The following is a 25,686-nucleotide window of genomic DNA, read 5'->3' on the forward strand; positions in this document are numbered from 1 at the left end:
AATAAAAACTAAATGAAATTAAATAAAATTAAATAAAGGTAAATAGAATTAAATAAAATTAAATTGTTTAACTCCCAAAACCCCCCTGGGTGCGCCACTGCGTTTAACTCCATGACCGGATCGAGTACCCAGCCGTGGTGCTTATAGAGACACTACACTGGAGAAGCGAACTGGCCGAAACTCGTAATAGGGAAAGGAGAAGAGTCGGTGTACTCAATGCTCTATGTGGAAAATTTGGACGGACACACCCACGTACACTCATACATACATATAAAACATACATTCGGCCCGTGATTGAATATAGAGCTTATATTATATATGCTATGTTCAGTCGCGACCTAACACAACAACTGCCGGAATAGGAGAGAAGAATTCTGCGTAAAGTAAATTACAAACATAAAGCTACTTGTCCGCCCTTATACATCAATTATCGCACACCGAGCCCATAAATGTGAGGCTCTCCTCTGAGCATGAGTTACACGATTCAAACCATCAGAAGCCAAAACTTCAGACCCCAAAATACAATAAAAACTACCTGCTCATCTTTTGGTAATGTATTCATCAGACATCCCACAAGAAAACACCCCTTCCTTCCTACCGACTTATTACCGACTTATTATATTAAATTACCGACCTTAGCCAGCAAAGAACTCCCTGATGAATACATGTACATCCTGGAGTTAACTCCACTTTATTACAGTAACTAGTCAAATAGCTTACTTCGAGGTCTGCTACGGACAGGGAGGGATCGGTTTTCTGTGGTTTCTCGATCCCATTGCACAATTGTACCTGTCCTTAGGGAAGTTACAGCCACAGCTGCCCTCACTGAAACTCAATAAATTTTCAATTATTTTACATACTTAAATTCAGTCATATTATTCATACCTATTAATATACTAACAATTTCTGAAAAGAACCGTTTTAGCACCAACCCTTTCACCTCCGACCACCTACCTCCACAAAGCTACCTCCTCCACAGGAACAACATTCACCGAGCCAAACCACCAGTGAAACCAACCTCGTCATGAAGAGGTGGAAGACACCTATGATGTGAAACAGGACACACAGAAATCCACCGAAAGAAAAATCCATTCAGAGATTCGACATGACAACGAAGCTAGGACAAAATAGATCACTTGAGAAAGACACTCTAGCCGAAACAGCTGTAGTGATAATAATTTAAAAAAAAATTTGTGGAAATGTTGAAAATAAAAGTTTTCAGTGTTTTATTGTTATATATATATATATATATATATATATATATATATATATATATATATATATATATATATAAAGCTTTAAAAGACATTAAATACAATTCTCAAATATTTCTTTTGAATCCACCCCTTAAGACAATATCTTTTCCCAAACTAGACGTATTTTCTGTATTCCTATAAATTAATAAACAAACAACACCACCCTCGTTTCACTACCACCCTTGACCTTTGGCCTATGACTCATTCTTCCAAATTCACTCTTCTCATGTGTTCGGATGTGTCAGTTTTATAAATTGAGTTTCGGGGATGATGCCGCTTTAAGCGTACACCAACGCCGACACAAAATTACGTCACTTCGACCCGGCAAACAGTTTTCCGTGTTTTCCTAGCGTTGTAGCGGAGATGAGTAATATTTCATTATAGTAATAGATTCATAATACGGCTGTGACACATCGCTTTTCAATACATAGCTTCAAAGGTGATTTTTGGCATTAGATAATAAACGAAAATACGTTCTAAAAGGGGTAGTATTTTAAGCGAAATGAATATTTTATACAAGGAAATAAACCAAAATAATAATAATGTATAAAATATGTAATTAATGTAATAAAAATTACATTTGCTTCTTTGTCGTTTTATAATTAATCTTTGTAGGTCATCTTCATTATCGGCTGTTATTATGGCGTCGTCGGCGTAGCATATTATCCTTATTTCCTTTTCTCCCATTCTATATCCTCTTCTTTTTTTAACTTTCTTTATGATTTCATCCATTATCAGATTAAATATTAATGGGCTCAGCGAATCTCCTTGTCTAATGCCAGTTTCATATTTGATAGGTTGCGATAGTTTTCCTTTATATTTTACCATAGCTATGTTATCTTTATATATATTTTCAATGGTTTTTACTAAATCCAGTGATATTCCCTTTTCATATAATAAATGTATCGCGTCCCGAATTCTCACTCTATCAAACGTTTTCTTCAAATCTATCAGACACATATATGCTGGTTTGTTGTATTCCAGCGACTTTTCTTTTATTTGTCTTATTACAAAAACTTCAAACATGCCTGATCTTCCTGTCCGAAATCCTTGCTGTTCATCTTGCAGAGATATTCTTTCGTTTATTTTTGTCGCTATTATAAATGCATTTTAAAGCGTTTTTATGAAGAACATTTGTTCGGAACACACTGTAACTGTAATCGAACGGAAGGTGATATTTTGGCATAAATTGGTAACACTTATTTGACAGTTGCGGTGTTGACTAATGTTAATAAGTAATGAAAAAAGTGTTGTTTTTGTTTAAGTATTCCATTTTACATCTTTATACGACGCATACAAGCGGCTAATTGTTTTTAACAAGATTATTTTTTAACACTTGTTTTGTTTCTATTTATTTACATTAAAGATTTTTTTATACTTTGGCAACTATGTCAACTTCGATCTCTGTCAATGATAATGACGTGCAACGGTAAGTAAATTAGATGGATTGTAATTAATTATAAAATCATTTACTGCGACACTGACAAAATTTACATCTTCACTAGAAATAAGCCACATGCTTCAATATTCATAAGAAATCTCACTGTTTTTGTATCTTTTTACTTGTAGATAGCAATATTATAACATGATAGTTTGGTTCTACTAAAAAAGTGTTGATTTCCAATGGCAATTCGCCGAAACGTTTGAACAACAATAAAGTGTTAGAATGGTAACAAAATACCTGCCTGCGAAAAGGATTTGCTTTCGATCTTGGGATGACCGAAACCGAGAATTTGAAATAGGATTTGGTTGGTGAATAATTATTGATATATCTGTTTAAAATTCAAATACATAACTACAATTAAAGGATTTTTCTATTTTTTATAAAAAAATTCAGAATTCGTGTTTGGTACCACATCGTAACAGTTTCAAACCGGATACTTGTGGTTTTATTTATGTGTAAACTACGGTCAAGCTAATAATTAACTCATATTCGTGTAAGAAATAGCATTTAATTAGAGCAATAATATAAAGTTACATTATAAAGTTGTATTATCGTACGAAGTTTTTTTATTTTCTATAAGCCGTGATGAAAATTTAACCGTTCATTTAATTTAAATTTAATTGTATCCCACCTCGAGCCACTACTTATAATAGTTCTGTTTTTTCCATATGCAATAACCGGTGAACATTTGTGTACATCGACTAAATATCCTGTTTCACATAAACTCCCCAAGCATTTAGCCCCATTTGCATTCTGTATTATTTTAATTCACAGTAATACAGTTCGTCCGCGAGTTATTTGTCTATCTATGGCACTCCTTATCTAGCATCCTAGACCTTTTAAAAATACAAAACTTTTAAACAAACCTGAAAGGCAAACTTTTCAATCAGATCAATTGTGGCGACCTTAGCTCTCCGGCTGTACTGTCTTAAGAAGCTATAAAGCCCAGGTTCTATTCGCGGTACTGACAAGAATTTTTTCAATTGCTTCGGAGGGCACGTAAAGCCATTGGTACCGGCTACTTAAGCCATATTAGGGGCGCTTGCGTGATCTAAAAAGCCTAACAATAAACCTAAGCCAGAAGGTTACACGAAGTTACCTAGCGACTAGTACGAACCATAAACTGTGGCGGTACTTGGACTATAATTCAATGCAGAAAAGGATATAAAATTAGATCTGGCACGGACGATGAACACAGAAGACTTTCAAAAGAAATAAGGAATGAAGTAAAGAAATCAGTTGAGCAAAGATAAAAAAAGATTATATCCTCCAAATATGTGCGGGAATTGAAGAATATGATTTTCGCAATGAACCGAATGGATCTATTTCAAAAATTTAAACTCTTTGCCAGATAAACAAAGAAATCTACAAACCGACTTTGAAAAAATTTTTGTTGCCTGGAAATTTTCGCGTATTAAATTTTGACACTTGAATCACGAGACGTCAGTCAAGTGATTTTGTCAAATTTTCATAAGCGAAAATTGCAAAAACGCGACAAACTTAAATAAAACCAAAAGAAAATTTTGCCGGTAAATAATTTTCTCTCGAATGATATTCGACAAGACCATTTCACGAGACAATGCACCATATCAACGAAACATAATCTTTATTTATTTGTTAACAATATTAAATGTACAATTAGTATAAGCTATGGTAGTTTGCCCATTCTTTTCTACCAAAGCATGATTTTGTGTATTATTGACCTGTAGCATTTGGGAATTCGAAGGTGCAGCTTCATTTGTTTTTCTTAGATTTTCGATCATCTTCTTGTGGTGATTGAAATCCACAGCTGAAGATCGATGAGAATGGTTTATTTTATGTTTTTTTGTCTCTATTCCCATTTTTTCAGCTGACATTTTTGTCCACTTAGATACGGTGTATCAAGAGACCACCGCTAATTTATTTAGAGCCGCCGTAAACAAAGTTATTATTGCCAATATGATCGCCAACGTTCGATAATCGGACAGGGTACTGAAAGAAGAAGAAGTACATCCATCTTTCAAGCGCAAAATTTCTCACCCGTAGGAACAGCGAACATTGGGTCCAAATAGAGCTTCTGGACCTCTGCGTGTTTAATGGGACATTTTCCGAAACCATTTTTTTGATTTCTTCACCGGGCTGGCATCTAAATCTTGATTTTTCGTCTGGATTCATTATGTATGTCCAAAATTGATTACGCCTCAATGACGTTTGTCAAACTGACAACAATAGAATTACCAGACACATTGGTGACGAATCTTTCATAACATTTTCGCTGAGAAAAGACCGTCATGAAGGAGTTTTGTCAGTAGGAAACGTGGCGTTGCTATAACGTTTTATCAGTTAAAAATAGTCTAGTGAAATAGTCAATTAACTATGCCAAAGAGTCCATACACGTCCTTGATAAGGACGTGTATTTGTGCTTTATGGACTTTAGAAAAGCATTTGACAATGTCAATCATGAACAATTGATAGATATTCTGCGAAAGACAGGTATTGACGATAAGGACATTCGAATTGTGGCAAACCTATACTGGGGTCAAACAGCAAGAGCAAAAATTGGCAACGAACTCACTGAAAGTGTGCAGATCAAAAGAGGTGTCCGTCAGGGATGTATATTATCCCCACTCCTATTCAATATTTGTTCCGAAGAAATATTTAACAAATGTATGGAAAATGCAAATGAGGGCATAAAAATAAACGGCGAGTTAACGAACAATATAAGATATGCCGACGACACGGTGATCCTTGCCAGTACCATAGACGAATTACAGCAGGTAATGGAAAGAGTTTATTCAGTTAGTGAGGAATACGGCCTGAGCCTCAACTTCAAGAAGACAAAGTGGATGCTGATAAGCAGGAAGCAACAGCCTGCTCGACAGTTACGGATAAGTAACATACTAATTGACCATGTAGAATCTTATGTGTACCTTGGCACCAACGTAAATGCAAAATGGGAACAGGCCACAGAAATTAAGGCGAGAATAGAACGAGCTAGAGCAGCATTTAGCAATATGAAAAAGCTCCTCATAAGCAAAGATTTGTCTCTTCCCCTAAAACTACGTCTAGTTAAATGCTACATTTTTCCGATATTACTGTATGGTGTGGAGGCCTGGACGCTGACGGAGACGCTCACGAGAAAACTAGAATTATTCGAAATGTGGGTGTACCGACGCATTCTTCGTATATCCTGGACCGAACATGTCACCAACATAGAGGTAATCGAAAGAATCGGAAAGGAGAAAGAAATCGTGAATACAATTAAACAAAGAAAGCTTGAATATCTAGGCCACATATTGAGACACGATAAGTACCGTCTACTGCAATTGATTGTCCAGGGAAAAATAGACAGTAAGCGAGGGCCAGGCAGGAGAAGACACTCGTGGCTCCAAAATCTGAGGAAGCTGTTCGGGCTCACATCGGTCGAACTATTCAGAAGCGCCGCAAACAAGATCAGAATTGCCATGTTAATAGCCAACGTTCGCAACGGACAGGGCACTTGAAGAAGAAGAAGAAAGAGTCCATAGCACCGTTTTCGTAGTAAAAGACACTATCAAATAGCTAAAGAAAAATAAATCTCCTGGTATTGATGCTATACAAGAAGAGCTACTGAAATAGCTAACTGACAAAGGAATACAGATCATCTACTCTCTCTGTGCCGCTTTATGGAGCACAGGAAAATAGTCAAGTGACTGGTATTCTTCAATCTACATATACTTATTTCATTACATAAAAACGGAGCTACTACCAGATACGAGAACTGTCGTACATTATGCCTTATATCCCATGCCAGTAAAATCATGCTATATATCCTTAAAAAGAAAGATCCGAAGAAGATCCCCAACAAGATGGAAGACCAAATTACCAGAATATGCAAAATACCTATGCATGAGTTAAAAGAAATGATCAGAGACATAGATCTTTGAAGACGAACAATACACGACAATACGATGACCATTACACTCCCTCCTTAACCCCTTTACAAAAACAAGGTTTTGTAAAAGAAAAGGGTACCCGATAACAATTACTTAACTTGCGACAACTTATTAACTTAACTTATCAATTAACTAAGTCTAGAGAATTTCAGATACCAACGCTGTTTCGTGAACAACCAAAAGGTATTTGATTGCGTTATTTGACAAAATTTTTGGCGATTCTAATAAATATTAACGCATCTACACACCTAGTTACACTTAATAAAAATCTATTAGAGTCTGATGAGGCCACAGTAAGGTCAGATTAGAAGTATTTAAGTCGTTGAAAGTAAGAAAGTCGGCTTAAAAATAAATAAAATCAAGCAAAGATCATGTTAGAAGACAGATTTCCTATTGTACAATTAGCAGATCGCTTACATGAATACGAGATGGTAGAGAGCTTCAGATATTTATAGTACGACAAGAAATTGGGGAGGGTGACGCATAAATGTAACATAATCTACTAATTGTGCAAGGTGCAAATCAAACATGTCGTTTACTGCTTTCTACATTTATATGTTATTATTCAATTAAATTTTGTGTCCAAGGCGTACATAATTTTTTTTTTGGGTGATGTCTTATCCTATATTTATAGAAAACTATAGAAAACGTCATGCAAGAGAATAGAGAGAAAATGGACAGGACAAAACACGAAGCAAAGAGATGACTATCTGAGAACTGGAAACAAGCACAAAATAAAAAGAGGAAGAGCAAGAACAAGATGAAGGTTCATCAAACGACTGCTCAAAAATTTATAAAATTAGAAATTGTGAATTTTTAGATTTTTCAGGAAAATAAAAATTATAAAGTTGTTAATTTTTCATCGAGTTACCCCGTTTTAGAAAATAGACTGTTCTACGTTTTCTACAACTGGAGATACTGCAAATTTTTCGCGCCCTCCAATCTGAAGTTCCAATCTCACAATCTAACGGACTACAAGCTTCTTTCCCCATCACACACCATTGGCAGAGTCAGCGTGAGACTGTTCTCTTTAAAGTGCCACTACTTATTTCAAATTACATAAAATGCAAAGTCCGTGTCAGACGGTCAAATTGACAGCACATGACGTCACATGCTGAGTTTGATCAAATCCTCTAAAAATAGAGGATCTTCTACTTTTCAAGGTCAGTTTGATCAAAATTTAATTTTCATTGGTCGAAAAATATTAAATAAAAAAAAATAAAAAGTGACAATCAACAGTTAGATATAAAGTGATAAAATTCATTTTCCTATTTTTCTTTGATTGACAGCACATTGACAGTGTCTTTGACACAGTGACACTTTATTTATCTTCCTAATTTGTTATAAAATAAAAATAAAAATTTAAAATATCTTGGAGCCAGGAACAAGTTTCTACATAATTGATTTATATCGAGAAAAATACTGTTTATAGAATGGGAATCATCCCGATTATTATAAAAGATCCTTTCAACCTTTTTATTTTTATTGTGGATAAGAAAAATTAGAATCGTAAATAAAGCGCAAGTAAAAGAAATAAGCAAAAAGGACAATTTATTTCATTGTAATACGTCAATTTGGTCTTCTTCTTCTTCGTTTGTTTTTGGGTTTCGATTATATAATCATTTACCCAGTACATGTAAGGTTATGCTCGTCTTGGTCTAGGCAATGCACAACCAGGGATAAATTTCTACTTCTGTTTACTTTACTGCTAATTGACAACTGGGTGATACTGAAAGATCAGCTTTTTCATTTGTTTATCTTCTTCATTTAAGGTTACTTTTTACTGCTAATTGGCAACTGGGTGATACTGAAAGATGAGCTTCTCCATTTATTTATTTTCTTCATTCAGGGTTACTGTTTACTGCTAATTGACAACTGGGTGATACTGAAAGATTTGGTCAATTTGGTCAAATTTGATTGATCGTGTGACAGGCACATTTTTAAAATTTGAACAAACTGTAATTATGACGTCATTGCGTCAGTTTGCTCAAAGTAGTTTGATCAAATATTTGACCGTGTGACACGGACTTTAGGTATACAAAATATATAAAAAATTAGAAATTTACCTTGGTCATTATCATATCATGATATGTATAGTAGAATCTACTTCTTAATATAATCTACATACAAATTTAAAATATTAATAAAAAATTATGGTTATTCTTTGATTAATAAATTTCTAGATATACGAAATAAAAGAATATGCCCCATTCCAAATACACTGATATATATTTTTAATACTTCACTGTGGCACTTGTTACTTCGACAAATACCTTGAGAAAATTTCAGCTTTTGTTAATTTTCTTAAGAAGAAAAATCAAAAAATAATAAAAAAGACTTACAGTGAAATATGCTTGTTTTAACATACACTTTAATTGTAGTACATATGGAAGTCATTTAATGACGAATAATGGAATGACCTGAGGGAGACTGTGTTAGCTTTGGTCCTGTAAGGAGACAGGACGTGTTGCTTTGGACATGTTTCATCAGCTTGATAACAAGAGATAATCCAGAAATTAAGAAAACCCTCAAGCTTAAAAACACAAACACTTCTAAATCCTTTCCTTTTATTTCTGGCGGGTGAACCAAACTGTTCGGCCGGATTTCCTGACTTCTAAACGAAAAATAAAGAAAAATGTTCTGTCGCTATGATGCGAATTCACTTAACCTCGGATCTTAAGCGGAGAATGTGACATCTATTTATCTGAGGCGCAGAAGACTTCACTCGTCTATTTTGGTTGTCTACTTCAAATATTATTTTAAAATTCATGTGAGATGACAAGAGAAGAAAATAAAAGAAGGATAGCATTTGATCTCGTGAAGGCATCTGACAGTATAAATAAACATTTCGATTATGCTTATTCTCGTCCGAAAATCTAAAACTCAATTCCCAATTAAATAAAAACCTTATTTTTATTATAAACAGAGTGGACAAAAATGTTACCAAGCCAAGACGATGAGTTTCTCACTGTTGCTTATACTCTGTTATACTTTTTTATACTTCAATAAATTTTTAATAAGTATGAGTAATTTTTCAACTTCTTCTACAGAAGAATCTACACTTCTCCAAGAAATTAACGCACCACTTTGAAATATTAAAATATTTTATTAGCGTTAATAAAAATTTTCATTGTAATGTTATATTTTGCAAGCCCCTTGTATATGCTATTCTTACACTCTATATTTAAAAGAAGCAACAAATGTACTAATTCTATAAATATACTAATTTCCAAATGTTCACGAATTTTATTCGGCTACTGCTTAATTGTTGATTATTGTTAATTGTGTTTATTATGGAGCGTCAATCACGTAATTTAACCCGAGATGAATGTGCCCAAGCAGTGATACTGTCGGAAGAAGGTTGGAGTTACCGAAGAAGAACAGGGGATCATACTCGCAGACCAGGCAAGGACGAAACCGGGTAACTATACCTATTCAAGATCGATTTTTAAGAGTTTCTGCTCTTCGACAACGTTTTGTAACACATCGAAGTCTACAAATTCAGCTTCGAGACGTGCATTCTATACAAATTAGTACTGAAACTGTTTGCCATCGACTTAGGGAATACAACTTAACACCTAGGATTGCCACCCCAGGTCTTCTATTAACTACAGAGCATCGAAAGGGGAGACTACATTTTGCCAGAGAACACGTTAATTGGTTAGAGGCTGACTGGGAACGAGTGCTATTTACTGATGAATCCCGATTTTGTTTGTACAATAACGACAGACGTGTTCGTGTGTTGCGACGACCCAACGAACGATATACTCAGTGTAACATCTCACACACCACATTTTTTGGTGGAGGATCCGTTATGGTGTGGGGTGGAATTTCTTTGACCGCACGTACGGACCTAGTGGTCATAAAAAATGGAACTGTTACAGCTAAAAGGTACATATTGGAGATCCCGGGGCAACATGTAGTACCATTCGCTCCTTATATCGGTGAAAAGTTCTTACTAATGCAAGATAATGCCAGACCTCACGCTGCACAGATCGTCAGAAGTTATCTAGAAGAAGTAGAAATTAACACTATGGAATCGCCAGCACATAGTCCAAATTTAAATCCGATTGAAAATCTCTGGAATATCCTTGGTAGGCGATTAAGAGCGACACCGATCTAACCAAACAACTTACAGGAAGTGGGAGCGAGGCTGATCCAGATTTGGAGAGAACTAAACCAAAATGAAATATGGCAATTAATTTTAGGTATGGGCCAACAATGTGAGGCTGTTATACGTAGTAGCGGTGGAAACACTCGTTATTAAGACTTTTTTCATAATTTTAGTTTACTTTTCTTATCAATATTTTTTTAGAATTTTCCGTTTTATTTTTTTTTCTCCTGTACTTCAACATTTTCTGCTGATTAGACAAATTGTTATAATTACTAATAAAATGTAGAATAAATCTGGTGAAGTTTTATTTTTTATTCTTTGACTGTTTACAAATAAAATTGATTTATTGAAGTGGTGCGTTAATTTCTTGGAGAAGTGTATTTGTTCAAAAAATTTGAGAAAACTCATGGTGATTCGTAGTCAATAGATTTCTTTCTGAAGTTTTTTAGAATTTAATTCGATCTTTGAACTGTTTGAATCAATTAAACGGGGAAATCGGGAGCAATTAAAAAAATTAAGGGAACGGTCATTATTGTAAAGGTTCAAAAAAATTTTCAGCGTAATTTTTTTATGGATATAAGCCAACAAACGCACACTGGCCCGCGGGCCGGTCCAGGTCTGATGCTAATAACCGTGCGTGGTTGATGCGTATAGTATAAAAAAATAATTTGTAGGAAAAATCTTGAACTTGAATTACATAAATTTTTGTACTGCCAATAATATATACAACATAGACGTAAAATTAGTGAGTTCAACGAAATGTAAAGGCCCTATAAAAACTTAATTAATCTGTCAAATTAAAAAATATGGTAACAACTTGTACCAGCGTTTTTATTAACAATTCTTTGCGTATAATACAAGCCATCATCAACAATACCTAATAAATAATATTTATGACAAGATGATCGATCTGGGAATTTTATTTTAATTAGCAATATTGGTTTTTATAGTATAGAAATTTATGAGATAAAAAAACCGGAAATAAGTCGGAAATAGGCATCTATGGGAGACTGGATTTTCCAGCAGTTTGTGGTTGAGTACCACACATATTTTTGCCGCGGTCGCTTTTATGGTGATGTAATGTTTTGATTCAAAATTACCTATTTGGAATTTGGCGGAGTTGTTTTAATAAAATGTAATGGGATTCGAATCCAGAAATTTTTGGAAAAAAATAAATATACTGAATGGAAATCTTATCCATTATAGATCGGAAATTTTAATATTGCCAAAATAATATTTTGTAGGAATAAAAAGCCGGGATTTTGTATATAAACATCAAAACTAAAAATATGTCGGAATTTCTTTGCATTTTCCCAACAAAATCAATTTCACGCCATTGATTATGTCATGACATATTACGTTGCATAGTTATTATTGTAGTAATAGAGGAAGTAATGTAATATACGCTTCTTTATTATTATTATCATCGTCAATTTACAATTTACTCAACAGAAAAAAACGTATTCAGTAAGTATGAGTGGCAAGGGGCTTCTAGTGGATACCATCCGTTAACGGTTCTCCGAGTCTTCACCTTATCTCCAGGTCCCGGTTCTGTTTAGACGACTAGTTTCTTCTTCTTAAGGTATCCTCTTCTGTAAAATGTTGGTGATTATCATGACTATTTGTATTCTGTTTACAGCTGCTATAAAAAGTTTATTTGAAAAACATTCTAGCTATTCGCTCCAACGCTACGGCAAAATACCAGTTACAGAAGCTGGTATTTTTAGTTTTTTGTGTGCTCTCTGGTTATAATAAAGATTTTTCATAATTCTTAATCTCGCTTATCCATTTGTTTTTTTTTTAGATTGCTATAAGTTGATCGTATCTTATCATTTCGGACTCTTTTTTCGTCTAGTAACTGATAGTGGTTTGGACAATTCTCTCAATATTTGACAATTATTTATGGAACTTTTTTCTTAGCACTGATGATTCCATTCTGTTATGAATGAAATATTAACGTCGTTATGACATGTCTGATTAGAAACAGACCATACAGAATTGGTATTGTTCGAAGAGCTTTGGACTCGAAAGATTAAATGTAGCTGTATTTGAGGTTAGTTTATAAAAAACAAGATTATAAAAAAGCTTTCTATGATCAATCAGGGGACGTACCTACTGAGTGATATTTCATCAGAGAGTTCGTACATTTTATATTTAGTTTTTTGACTTTATATAGATTTTCGAAGATAGTTATATAGAATTGCAGTATTATTGATATTGATATGTATTTTAACCTAGATTACTGACGACTAGAATTAGCACTACGGATATTGTCTAAATAAAAACGGGTCTAATTTATGCAGGTGTGAAAAAATAATTTATTCAAATTCTTTTTTTTTGTACCAATAATGTTGCATTATAAGATAACACAAATTTACATTTAGACATTTAACAAAAACTTCAGTAGTTTATTGTCGATAAAGTAACTATAGGTAAATATAAGTAAATATATATAAATACGAAACGATTAACGAAAAGAAGTATAATACAGGGCTGGACTGTGTTTCTTTGGAAAGAAATATATACAGAGCAGTATTAAGAAATAAGTATGTTAGAGCCCTAATAGGTATGATTGATCCAAACTCGTCGAAATGAAATATTCTAAAATCCAAATAGAATATTTGTTTCCAAATACAATATAAAACAACACAATACAATGGAATACAGATTAGAATAAAATTATTTAAGAATAACTTGATTTATCAAGAGAGGAAATTATTTACCTTTGATATTAAATCGAGTTTTTCTTCCCTTCGCCTCATAAGTTGTTCTTGCGATTTTGATAATTGGTCTGTAGTCTTTATCAGATCGAGTTTGGTCAAAGTTAAGTTTTTCTTTGTATTTACCAGATCGTCTTGAATGATTTTTAATTCCTGTAATGATAATGATTAAATTACAATAATAAACTATATAAAGTAAAGAACTAACTGACCCTATTGAAACTGGCAATGGTATAAGACAGGAAGATTCCCTTAGTCCTCTATTGTTCAACCATAGATGAAATAATAAAAAAAGTAATAACTAAAAAAGGATACCAAATGGGAGAAAAATAACTACTCTACTACTCGACGAGAAGAATGTTGACAGCAAAAGAAACAGACAGCAGAGATGAGTAGAAAGTGTAGAATGGAATGATCGTATAAGACGAATGACATCAAATAGAGCAGTTAAGACGGTTCCCCAATAGGAAGACGATCAGTAGGAAGACCACGTAAACGATAGAACGTCAACTTGCTGAAGGCACATTGAAAAACAGACAGAGTCATGTTTACATAAAAGGAAGAAGAAAGGGAGGAAGAAGAAGAATTACATGAAGGTACTATTTGATAATAATCCTAGTCTCTTTGTTTTTGATATAAATTTTCTTTTTTTGGTTTAAAAAACTCACTGTTAAATTCACTGTTGTACATTTCACGGTACTGTCTTAATGTTGCAATAGACGAGGTAGGATGTTCTTTTTACATCCACTCGGTATACAAATCAAAAAGTTTATTTTAGAAATATTTAGGGTCTATTCAAAATATAATTTTGTTGTTTTTTTCTAAGGAAATGAGACTATATATAATAAAATTGTAACAACAGTTACGGTGTAGTTTTTGAAATATGAGAATTATTTTGATAAACTATGGTACGATACAGTATTTTTCAACGAAAATTGGATTTGGTTTAACGTTGTATCTGTGGTTACTAGGTTATTGTATAAATAATTCAAATATTTTTTATATTTACGATACTCCCATTCAGAATCTTTTTTATATATGCAGTTACAGCCACACCGACCATATTGGCGGATAGAGCATTATACAAAGTTGTACAAGAAGAACACTGTAACTCAATCTCGCCAAAAAATATTAGTTACAACGTTATTCTATGAAGGGGTCGACATAAACCTAGCAAGGCAAAAAAAACAAAATGGCGTCTAACAAGAACGTATAGTCTTATCCAGCATCAGACAGGAAAATATCCTTCGCCCATGCCTTTTTAACATATTAATGAAGCTAATCATTCATAGTGGAAACGAAGTTAATGCAGGGTTCAGGATGGATGCCGGTTTAACAATATGAAATTTCGTGTCAAAAACCCAATATATGCTAATATCCAAAGATCTGATACTATGTAAGTTGGTAATAAATGAGCTCGCTATAAATCAGGTGATAAATTTCAATTACTTAGGTAGGGTACATATATCGAGGATCAGAAGCATAATGAATGAACGGAACATTTAGATTAGAAAAGCCGCAACAATATCAGAGTGTTTGCAGGACATAATATGGAGAAATAAATTATTACCGTAGAGATTTAGACGTGAATTTATAAGACCTACGTCAAGACCATATTAAATGATAGGATACGTAAGGATGACACGCTAAGAGAATTGGGAGTGGAACGAATCCAGAATGAATTGCAAACTGGCCCACAAAACATAAATCATATTCAAGACGTCCACTTGGTAAGCCACTAAAACGTTGGTATAACAGCTGGATATTAAGGTCACAAGGAGACAGATGACAGAAATGATAGGACCTCATATTAAAAGAAGGACAAGAAGAATAAGAAAAATGAGAAGAAAGTAAAGGCTTTACTGCATAACCTTTTGGTTTTAGAATGTGGTACTACTAACATAAAAGATTGTAAAACTAAAATTTCGTCAATAAAGAGCTTTTGAATTATATTTTAGATATATGATCTCTTATTAAACTGTTAGCATAATTATAATAGCTATATTTAAAAGATCCTTGCCAATATCACGTAAATTAGAAATGAAAATCTATCCTACATTACACCTACATTACAATTAATTATAAAAGAACCAAATTTGATATTAAGTCCTACGTAGGGAAAACCGGGGCTTCATTATAATATTTTAAAGGCTGTAAATACCCACAAAAAAATTTTATATATCATTAAGCACTGAAATGACTTAAGTAGTATACGCAATTTAGTTCTAACGTTGCACTTGTCTTCGTATTTGATAAGACAAATGATATATCAAACATTCGGTGCGCGGTTATAAATTATTCTAAAGTTTTTTTACGGGGGGATCTTTTGTTAGTGATATAAGTGAGTGATTATTTGTAAAGTGCAGCATAATTCAGTGTGATAATTTTTGGACTTACAAATTTTGGATATTAATTTAAAACTATAATACTTTTGCGAGGTAAGTGAATTTTACAATGCCCTGATCGAAATTGGAAACACTATATTATAGATTTTTGGAATTTTCTTACCTGCATCAAATTGTTATTAGTTATTTCTAACACGCTAACTTTCTTGGACATATTATGGCATTCCTGTAAAGCCTCATTTCGCCTTTCACATTCTGACTTTCTCATGCTCTTCAGAAAATCAACTTGTAATTCTAGTTGACTAATCTAAAAAAAATTAGTTTTAAAACGTTTTAACATTGTTTATTGACATTATTACGAAGTAAGATCAATAGAAAAAAGCATTGAAACTATTGGTATAAACTGAATGAAATTTCAATTAACAAAATCAAATATGTAGACGATACCATCATCATTGCTGAAAATTTGAACGGCTTACAAACATTAATAATAATAACCAAAGTAGTAAAAATTAGTGAAAATAAAAGTGGTACAGTACTGTAGACTAACGCAAAGCTTCGTACCTTTTTTCATACCAATATTTTTAAAATTACATAAAGTTATTTTATTATTCATTTAAACTTCAAATTGATAAAGTTTACATGTTGTATAACGACTCTTCTCGTGACGTAATTGGACTCTTTCAAATGTTTACTGTGACGGCTATTTCGTAAAAAGCCATAAGCTTTTAATACGTGCTGTTTTAAAAAGCTCTTCCAAAGTATAAACATGAAAATTCAACTTAAAATGTTTTACTAATACTCTTTTTGCAGCTCCTTAATTGTATTTACATGAAATTATTTTAGAACGAGAAGTGTCATAAAAATTTAAACAGATGATTCAATATTGTTCATAATTGGATGACATTTCTGACAACAAATGGAGAGTCACTCTCAACCCAATCAAAACACAAGCCATCCTCTTCAGGTGCCCGGGAACTTCTTGGTTTGAAGATGAAGACAACCTGATAGAGCTCTATGGAGCCAGACTCCCGTTTCAAAGTTCGGTCACCTACTCGGGTGTTCAATTTCGGAGCAACCTCAATTGGGATACTGAACTAAATCGCATCCTAAACAGAGTGAGAAGAAGGGCTAGACTCCTGGAAGACCTATCAGGCAAATCTTGGGGTACACAGAGCGAGATTCCCCTACACACTTATAAAGGCTACATCAGACCTATTATTGAATATAGAGCTGTTCTTTACTCCTCACTGAACAACCACCAAATAAACGCCATCATAGCTACCGAACGCAAGATCTTGAGAAAGATCATGAGAAAGCGTGCTGACTATCCGTCGGCATTACTCCACCAACTGGCAAACATACCCACCATAGCGAGCAGAATCCGAACTCTCGGCAATAATTATGTCTTTTGCAACGTAACAAAGTTCCAACAGAGCAAAGAAGGTTCTTAAAACATCTTGACACCACCTAGGACACATACTCACCAGACACCCCGCTAAGAAATTTCCCTTCCTACCGGCACTTCTCAATTTGGCTGAAAACGAGTTTCAGAAGCGACACCAATAAGATATCGCAGATTTTAACAATCTGCAAGCCAAAAATGCTCAATCAAAAGAGCCATTCCCAAAGTACAGCTGGTAACACACGATAGTACCCCCTCAAAGCAGCATGGCTAGCAACCTTTCACACCACACACCACAAACGACACAACGACACCCACACTGACTGACTACTGCTTCTTAGCAAGACACTCGTCTTCTCAATCTATCCTTCAAAAACACAAACAGCATTCGCATACTGATGTGCCCACATCTTGAAGAGGCGTCCCGCCTAAACGAGATATAAATAACGTCACCATCCACCCCAGGTAGTCAGCAGGATGAAGGCTTCTTCGTTGTCTGTAGGACCTTCCTTAGTCTGGTGCTCTGCATCTCTGGGAGACGGTACAGGCCTTATGTCATTAACGTGGATTGTCCTGTTGACGTCTCGGTCCCGATGGACATCTGACGCCAAAGTTCTTCCTTAATAGTGCCAAATATTTTTCTTAGGACGTTTCTCTCAAAGACGTCCAGCTTCTTTTTTGTGTTTTCTGTCACCACCCATATCTCGCATCCATAACATACTATTGTTCTGATAACAGTTTTTATACCCTGATTTTCGATCTCCAGTGTGTGTTTTTGGAGCGGAATACATAATCGAGTGACAAATAAGTTTCGTTTCCCTTTACTATTTTTCTTTGAATTTCTGGTGCTTCTGTTCCATCTGTGCTTAATGCAATGCAACTCCCAAATATGTTAAACTCTTGTCTGTGTTAGTTTTTTTTCTCCTTTGAATATTTATTTCTTGTCCGGTATCTTTTGCCCCTATTATAATTATCTCTAGTCCGTTTTTTTTGACCCTGTTAATATATCTTCAATTTTTCTAAAATAACTAAAAATTTGGCGTTAATTAAAAAAGTAAAAACATTTTAAATCGGTCGTTTTTCGTCATTCTGAGTACATAAATTCTAAAACCAGCCCACTTTTTCTTTGTAAACCTGCATTATTTGCGTGATTGGTAGGTCTTTACGGCACGACTGCTCAGAATATTCAGACTTTACTGGAACGAAAAAAATGCAAACTAAAGTTTGTCAACACATTCTATTTCCGTCAACTCAGTCACCTTCTGGCTTATTACCTATACATCAGCAGAGGTATTGAGTCACATGTGCGACGCCTGATGAAACTTAAAACCGACGCTATGTGTCCAGACGTCGTTAATAAGAGCTTGATGTGACATTCGCGATTATTAATCCATAAAACAAAAAACACAGCTATTTTTAGAATTAGTAGATTTTAAAAAACCCGTGTTTTTCAAATTTAGGAATTGTTGGACATAATTTATAATTTATGAATTTGCTATTCAATAAGCACTATCTGTTAGTTTATATGTTCTTATTATTATAATTCTGTCTAATAATAAATAATTATCAAAAATTGGAATTAAAAGTACCAAACAATCGGAAATGTTTTGATTCTACATAACAAAATAGTGGATATTTTCTTGCACTTTTCCTACAACATTTCCTTTTGCGATTTGGTAATTATGGATGAATATAAACGCAAATTAATTGTAATACAAATGACATTTTTGTTCTCTTTGGTGTTTAGATTTTTAATCCGGAAATAGTTTTCAAAAAATTCTTAAATAAAATCTTATATCAATTTTTCAAAATTTTATTTCAGAATTTTTTGAAAAGGATTTCCGGATTAGAAATCGGAATTAGAGAATATAAAATCTTCAGTGAAAAACATGCCACGCGAAAAATGTTTCATAACCATTTTAAATATTAGTTATGAACCTAACAGACCTGCATGGGGAGGAGGTTATGACCAAAATAGCTAAGTGGAGCTGACAGGGAGAGTACTTTCTCCCCTCCTGTAATTATCCTCCTCTAATTATGGTAAGAGGATAATACGAACATGGTCTATCCAGCACTCTTCAACGAACATTAAATACCCTTACTAGGTGAGGTGGTGTGACAGGGAAAAACTCTCTATCAATCTTAGCAAAACAGTAGTAGTCACGTTCACAAAGAGACGGAATCTAGATAACAACTGGATGCCCGCACTGTATGGAGAAACTGTCAAAGAGGATAATGAGGTAGTACTAGATAAGCGGCTTACATGGAACGTCAATTTGGTAAGAATAACCAACAAAGCGAAGCTTTTCTTTTGATATCTTAAAGGATATGTGGGAAGTCATGTGGTATGGAACCCAAACGGATGGACTCGCTATATATGACTGTAGTCAGCCCTATAATTACATATAGAGCACTAGTATGGTGGTCGAAATGCTAATAAAAACTACCAGACAGAAGGTGAATAAGCTTAATCTTAACCTGAATTAATGTCAAATTTTCGACCATTGTCTGTTCCATCTGTGGTATCTAAGATTATTGAATATGCAATGCTAAAAAAACTTTTATCATTTGGATAAAATTTGATCAATTTTTGGATATCAACCGAATTATCACAAAACATCAACATGGTTTTTGAAATACTTTTTCTACTTCTACAACCATTAACAGTCTATATGAAGAAGTTTTAGTCTCAATTGAAAACAGTGAAAATCCAACTTCAATTTTTTGTGACCTCAGTCGTGCTTTTGTTTGTGTGCAACACGATGTACTCCTCGATAGATTGTACAGATATGGTGTTAGGGGAGTTGGCCATAGTTGGTTTGGATCCTATTTGAAAAACCGACACCAAATAGTTAAAATAAAAAATGACTTCAACATTTCAATGTCTATTCCGATTGTTAATAAGAATGGAGTATCACAGGGTTCCATATTGGGCCGATATTATTTATTTTGGATATTAATGAACTACCACATATAATGACTAATGCATTTGTATCAGTTTATGTGGATGACTCAACAATGCTATATCGCAATAAACACAAATTTTTTACAAGATTAAATAACAACCTCACTAAAGATATTCTCTGGTTGGTCCAGTAATCAATCGCTCATGTTCAATGTTCACAAAACTAATATTGTATCATTTACATCCCGTGCAAGTTCTATTAAACCTGATCTAAGTATTGTCATCAATTGTGAGAGTATTTTGAATTGTACTGTACTGTTTTTGGGAGTGACTTTCGGCTCTCAACTCATAAGTGTCATCAAATGAAAAATTTGGGTAGAATACTTAGTCTGCATCATATTCGTCTTTTTTATTTTACTGAAGTCGCCACTACACTGCAGTCACCAATGAGTTACGGTATAATTATCTGGAGTGGCTCTCCTAGTATAAAAGAAGTATCAAGTTCCAAAAGAAGTATCAAGGCCCACAATGTCTTTCAGGTATTCCGTATGGTTGGTCTTGTAAAAGTCTATTTAGAGATTTAAATGTATTAACAATGTATGGAATTTACAATTTGGAATTATTGATACTAATTCATAAGAATCATAGAATTTTTGAAGTTATACGACTATACGCGCGCTCCACGTTAGAAATTTGTATGGGAGTGAATCTGTGAAATCATTACATATGTAAGATAATGAGTAAGAGAGAGACAGAAGATATATTTTCTCTCTCTTCCTCTCTCGAATATAAAAATGTTCCTTTTATATATAATATTTAATATTATATATATTATATATATATATATATATATATATATATATATATATATATATATATATATACATATATTATATATAATAAAATATTTATTAATATTATTATTTATGTGATATGTTTTGTATTATTTATTAAATGTTCATAATTATATTAGTCTTTTGTATTTCAAAATAATAATCTCAATAAATCATTGTATGACCCAGAACTGTCAAGTATCCTAGCCTGTCACGCGGGAGACCGGAGTTCGATTCCCAGTCGGGGAGGACTTTTTTATTAATATTATTACATGGTAAATTAAACACATGCGTAAATAGAAAAGTTATGTATATTATTGTCATTTTTAAATACTTATCAATATTGCATTTTAATTTGTATTGTATTATTATATTGAATTATGTTGCACTGTATTCTAGTGTATTTTTTTATGTATATTATTGTCATTTTTAAATACTTATCAACATTGCATTTTAATTTATATTGTATTACTATATTGAATTATGTTGCAGTGTATTGTATTATATTTTTATATTAATAACAAAATAAACAATGAATTTTACTGCAGAGTATGTGTAAAAAAATTTTTGCATTCAACTCCTTTCATACATATATGAAAATAAAAATATACATTTTCATCAAAATATTGATTCAATCTTTCATTTACTATACTCCTACTACAGGTCAAATGTTGTTTATTAATTGTTAGTAAGTTGTTATTAATTCTGTTTCTCTTTTTGCTATGTCTTACCTATAGCATTACATATGTAATGATTGTGCAGACTGACTCCCAAATAAATTTGTAACGGCGAATGCGTGTATAGAAGTGTAACTTCTACCGGCAGTCCCGCTGGACTGCCACACCCTTTTTTTATATAACAATGATATTCACTCACACAACACAAGAAATAAGAGACAGTTTGTAGTACTCTATAGACATTTAGAAATAAGTAGTAAGTCATCTACTGTCCGTGGTTTATTACTGTATAATAAACTTCCTGAAAAATTTAAAAACATTAGGTATTTCAACTACAGCTTTTAAAAACAAAGTTAAAGAGTACTTAGTGATCACGTGTCCTTATAAATTGGGTGAATATTACGAGAGTGTACCTGTGAATGCCCAAGCTACAACACAACCAAAATTATTATTATTTTAATTGTTGTATTACGCGGTCTATATTGTACGCTTTATATGTATTGTAATGTTTGAAATGTATAAAAGTCATTTCCAGTCGCCTTGTCAGGGACAAATGGGAGTCGAATAATAAAACGAATCTCGTAAATGCATATCAATGCTGGTATACACACAGCTCTAAAGCCTGTGCCTGCAGGCACTAATAAAGAGGAACTGCAGGGACAGAGATCGGCACTGGAATCTAATCGAAGTGACTCTGAATTAGTTTGGAACTGTCTTCAGAATTCGATTCGGATCGAAACAAGTAACAAAGTAAGTCTACTCTGGGTGCCTGGACATACTGGTATTGAAAGGAACGAAAAACGCCATAGGACGAACGAAAGAAATATTCATAGGCCCAGAATATGTCGCTGAAATAATAAGAAGCACGAGGACGATATCGGACTGGGAGAAATGAATGAAACGTAATCACTGAACAAATAAACAAATAAATCGTAAACATTCGAAATCGTAAACGTACGAATAGGAATAATCTGCGAAGTATCGTAGGTCTCCTAACAGAACACTGTCGCCTCAAGGGGCATATGAATAAAATCGGACTGACAAAAAATACGGATTGCTAAATTTTTCACACGTGAAAGACAAGACGACAGAACACTTTCTGTGTAACAGCCCGGAGTTGAATAGATTGAGGCTCAATTAATACGTATCATTAAATCGAGCCCTAATACTGTAGAAGTGTCACCAAAGACTATAATACACTTTGTTAAATAGACTGGGCTAAAAGGAGAACCTAACCTAACGTAACCTAAGTTTATAAAGGATTTTAGAAAATAAAATCTGGGAATTCCATCCAATTCGGTCCTAAGACGATTACGAGACAATAAAATATCCAAAGGCTTAAAGTTAAGACCATCATATTTAAAGATGGATAAAATTTTCCAGATTGAAATTTGAAACTTCTGAAATTTGAAGAATGTAAAAAAATATTATAATTAATTCTGGTTTAATTACAACTATAAAATATTCAATGAAAAAGATCATTGCAAAACCACCCAGTAAGGACTGGATATATTTTGCTTCCATATTATACATATATTTATGTTGATAGTGCTTCCTTATTAAAAATTCCATGGAGTACCGGTTCGCCGTCTACTCTTTTAAAAAAATACTATGTTTGACCATGAAATTTTATAAAATATGTATATACCATACATTTCTATTATATAATTTACCATTTAGTCTGAATATAAAGTGATATTAAAAGAAAAATACCATTCTTCAAATTTTTGTGTTTCGGGCATATCTTGGTTCCATCTTCTTCTTGTAGTATATATATCCGTTAGGTATGTTGGCGACCATCATGGCAATCGGTATTGGAAACTGCTGCTCTGAAAAGATTTGTGGTTGTTGTATTGAACCACGTACGTACATTTTTCAACCAGGAAATCCTTCGCCTTCCTGGTCGTCGTTTTCCTTCCATACTGGTTCCACACTGTGTTGATAAATAATTGATCTGGTGCCTTTTAAAATCCACTGCAGCAAAATAATATTATATTATGCTCTTCTATAGACTTGTCATACTCTAGGGACACTCTTCTAGAATGTTTAATTCTTCAGAGTACTCGGGTGGTTTTTCTTGATTAGTAGTATTTTTAATAGAAAGTTGCCGAGTACTTCTCTTTGATCTGACCCAATATATGGTTATGTTAAAGCTGTTATTTCGAGAATTTATTTTGGTATTATTTCTACATTTTTATCAACATTTGCGATTATGTTATTAAGTAGTCTTTCGTTCACTGTCGACCTTTTGTATTCTGCCTGGAGTACTTAACAAACAACTAACCAATAAGCTAATACACTTAACAATAAATTATAGTATAATTATAAATAAAAACTAAAATAAAACAGGAATTTATCACAGACTACCAAACATTGTCCAGCAAAAAACAGATCTAGAATAACTTTGTATCGAATATAAGAATACAGCCAAAGAAATTTGCACAAATAACTACTCTAAAAGTGACGGTATGCGGAATAAAAAGCAATAAAAGGATGAGAGAAGATATCTTAAAACTATTGCAACAACAAACCAAACGAGATAGAATCTGGTTATTTAAAAATTAAGTCAAATGAAAATGAACAAATATATGAATGAAAAATCGAAGAAATTGAAACAATACTAGGTAAACATGATTTTTTTTATATAATTATATTTCTTTTTTGTATATTTTTGTATAAAAAAGCGGCATGTTTACAACAAAATTTCCATTCGCATTGGTTGACAATAATGGCAAAAGCGATTTGAATGAAAAAGAAATCGACGGTACGAAGAGACCTGTCTGCTTATTCGAAGACCCGGTTCAGATAGAGACAGAATTACAATAGCTAGAGATGAGCGCTTTGTCGCTTTTAGTGCTTTAAGAAACCGAACCGTCACGGCAGTTTCCCTTGGAAATTATCTGCAAGAAGTGTGAAATGTAAATGTAAGTGCATGGACAGTTAGGAGGCGACTTCTCGAACTAAAGTAACTGGACCGCGCTGTTTTTCCATGAACACTGAATTGCCAGATTGAATTTTGCACGAGAACACTTGGCTTGAATAATACAGGAATGGAGTCATGTATTGTTTTCCGATGAATCGAGATTCTGTTTTACGGGCTCAGACAAACGTGTAAGAGTGTGGTGACGTTTAGGCGGAAAATATGCTCAAGCATGTGTTGCCGAGCGATTTCCATTTGTGAAGGGTCAGTTAGGGCATGGGGTGGTATATGGTTTGACGTTCGCACGAAGTTAGTCTTTATCGAGAATGGGACGATAACTGCGCATAGGTACCTAACACAGATTCTAGATGACTATATTTTACCATTCATGGTTATTCTTGGAGACGACGCAACATCTATGTATGATAATTACTACTCTGATAGTTACTGAGTATCTTGACAAAGTTCAAACCACACGATTTGTTTGGTCTGCATGCAGTCGAGTAGACCATGTTTGGGATAAGACGAAGAGACCTGTATGGAATCATCTGCTGGCCCTCAGAAACTAGCTTCGCGACATATTGGTGTAGGAATGGAACAATCTTCCGTAGAATGTGATCCAAAATCTGATCCTAAGCATGCCTCGTCGTTTGCAAGATGTTATCACTGCCAGAGGAAGGAATACTCGCTACGAAAGTTCTTAAAATGTCTTTTGTTTCAACAAAAAGGACAGCAAATTAAAATTGTCCTTTTTCAATATTTAGTACATCAAAGGAACTGTTCATTTTCATTCCTTTCAACGTTGTTTTCTTTAAGCAAAGTTAATAAATTATGTTACAGCCGAAAATGTTAAAAAAGAATAATAATTTCTATAATTCAAATTACGGGGTGGCTCTAATTTTATGCTCGGCAGTGTATATTTACCCCATTCATCAATTTTATTTTCTAATTTATAATAAATTTTCCTTAAGCAATTCTGTTTCATAATAGATAGATAGATAGATAGATGATGATGGAGACAAGTTTGGTCTAGAGCTAAAATGGAATGTTCATAGACTCTGTTTTTGATTCTTCGATCAGTTTGGCCTAAGTAAGATCGTGGACAGTCTGCACGAGAAATTTCATTACCTCCATGTTGTTCGTTTGGAATGTT

At 33.6% G+C, this 25,686-nt stretch overlaps 1 protein-coding gene across 1 annotated transcript in view; it reads right to left on the bottom strand.

Annotated features, from left to right (window-relative positions):
* LOC140437679 (uncharacterized) overlaps nucleotides 1–25,686 on the bottom strand; it is a 49,781-nt gene that overhangs the window by 15,160 nt on the left and 8,935 nt on the right. Inside the window, exons 3-4 of the mRNA XM_072527330.1 lie at nucleotides 15,957–16,100; nucleotides 13,452–13,601 (exon numbers count right to left, since the gene is read on the bottom strand). Coding sequence (XP_072383431.1) covers nucleotides 13,452–13,601; nucleotides 15,957–16,100 — 294 coding nt within the window. The remainder of the gene's footprint in view (nucleotides 1–13,451; nucleotides 13,602–15,956; nucleotides 16,101–25,686) is intronic.

This window comes from Diabrotica undecimpunctata, chromosome 3 (assembly GCF_040954645.1).
Source record: "Diabrotica undecimpunctata isolate CICGRU chromosome 3, icDiaUnde3, whole genome shotgun sequence".
Taxonomy (NCBI): domain Eukaryota; kingdom Metazoa; phylum Arthropoda; class Insecta; order Coleoptera; family Chrysomelidae; genus Diabrotica; species Diabrotica undecimpunctata.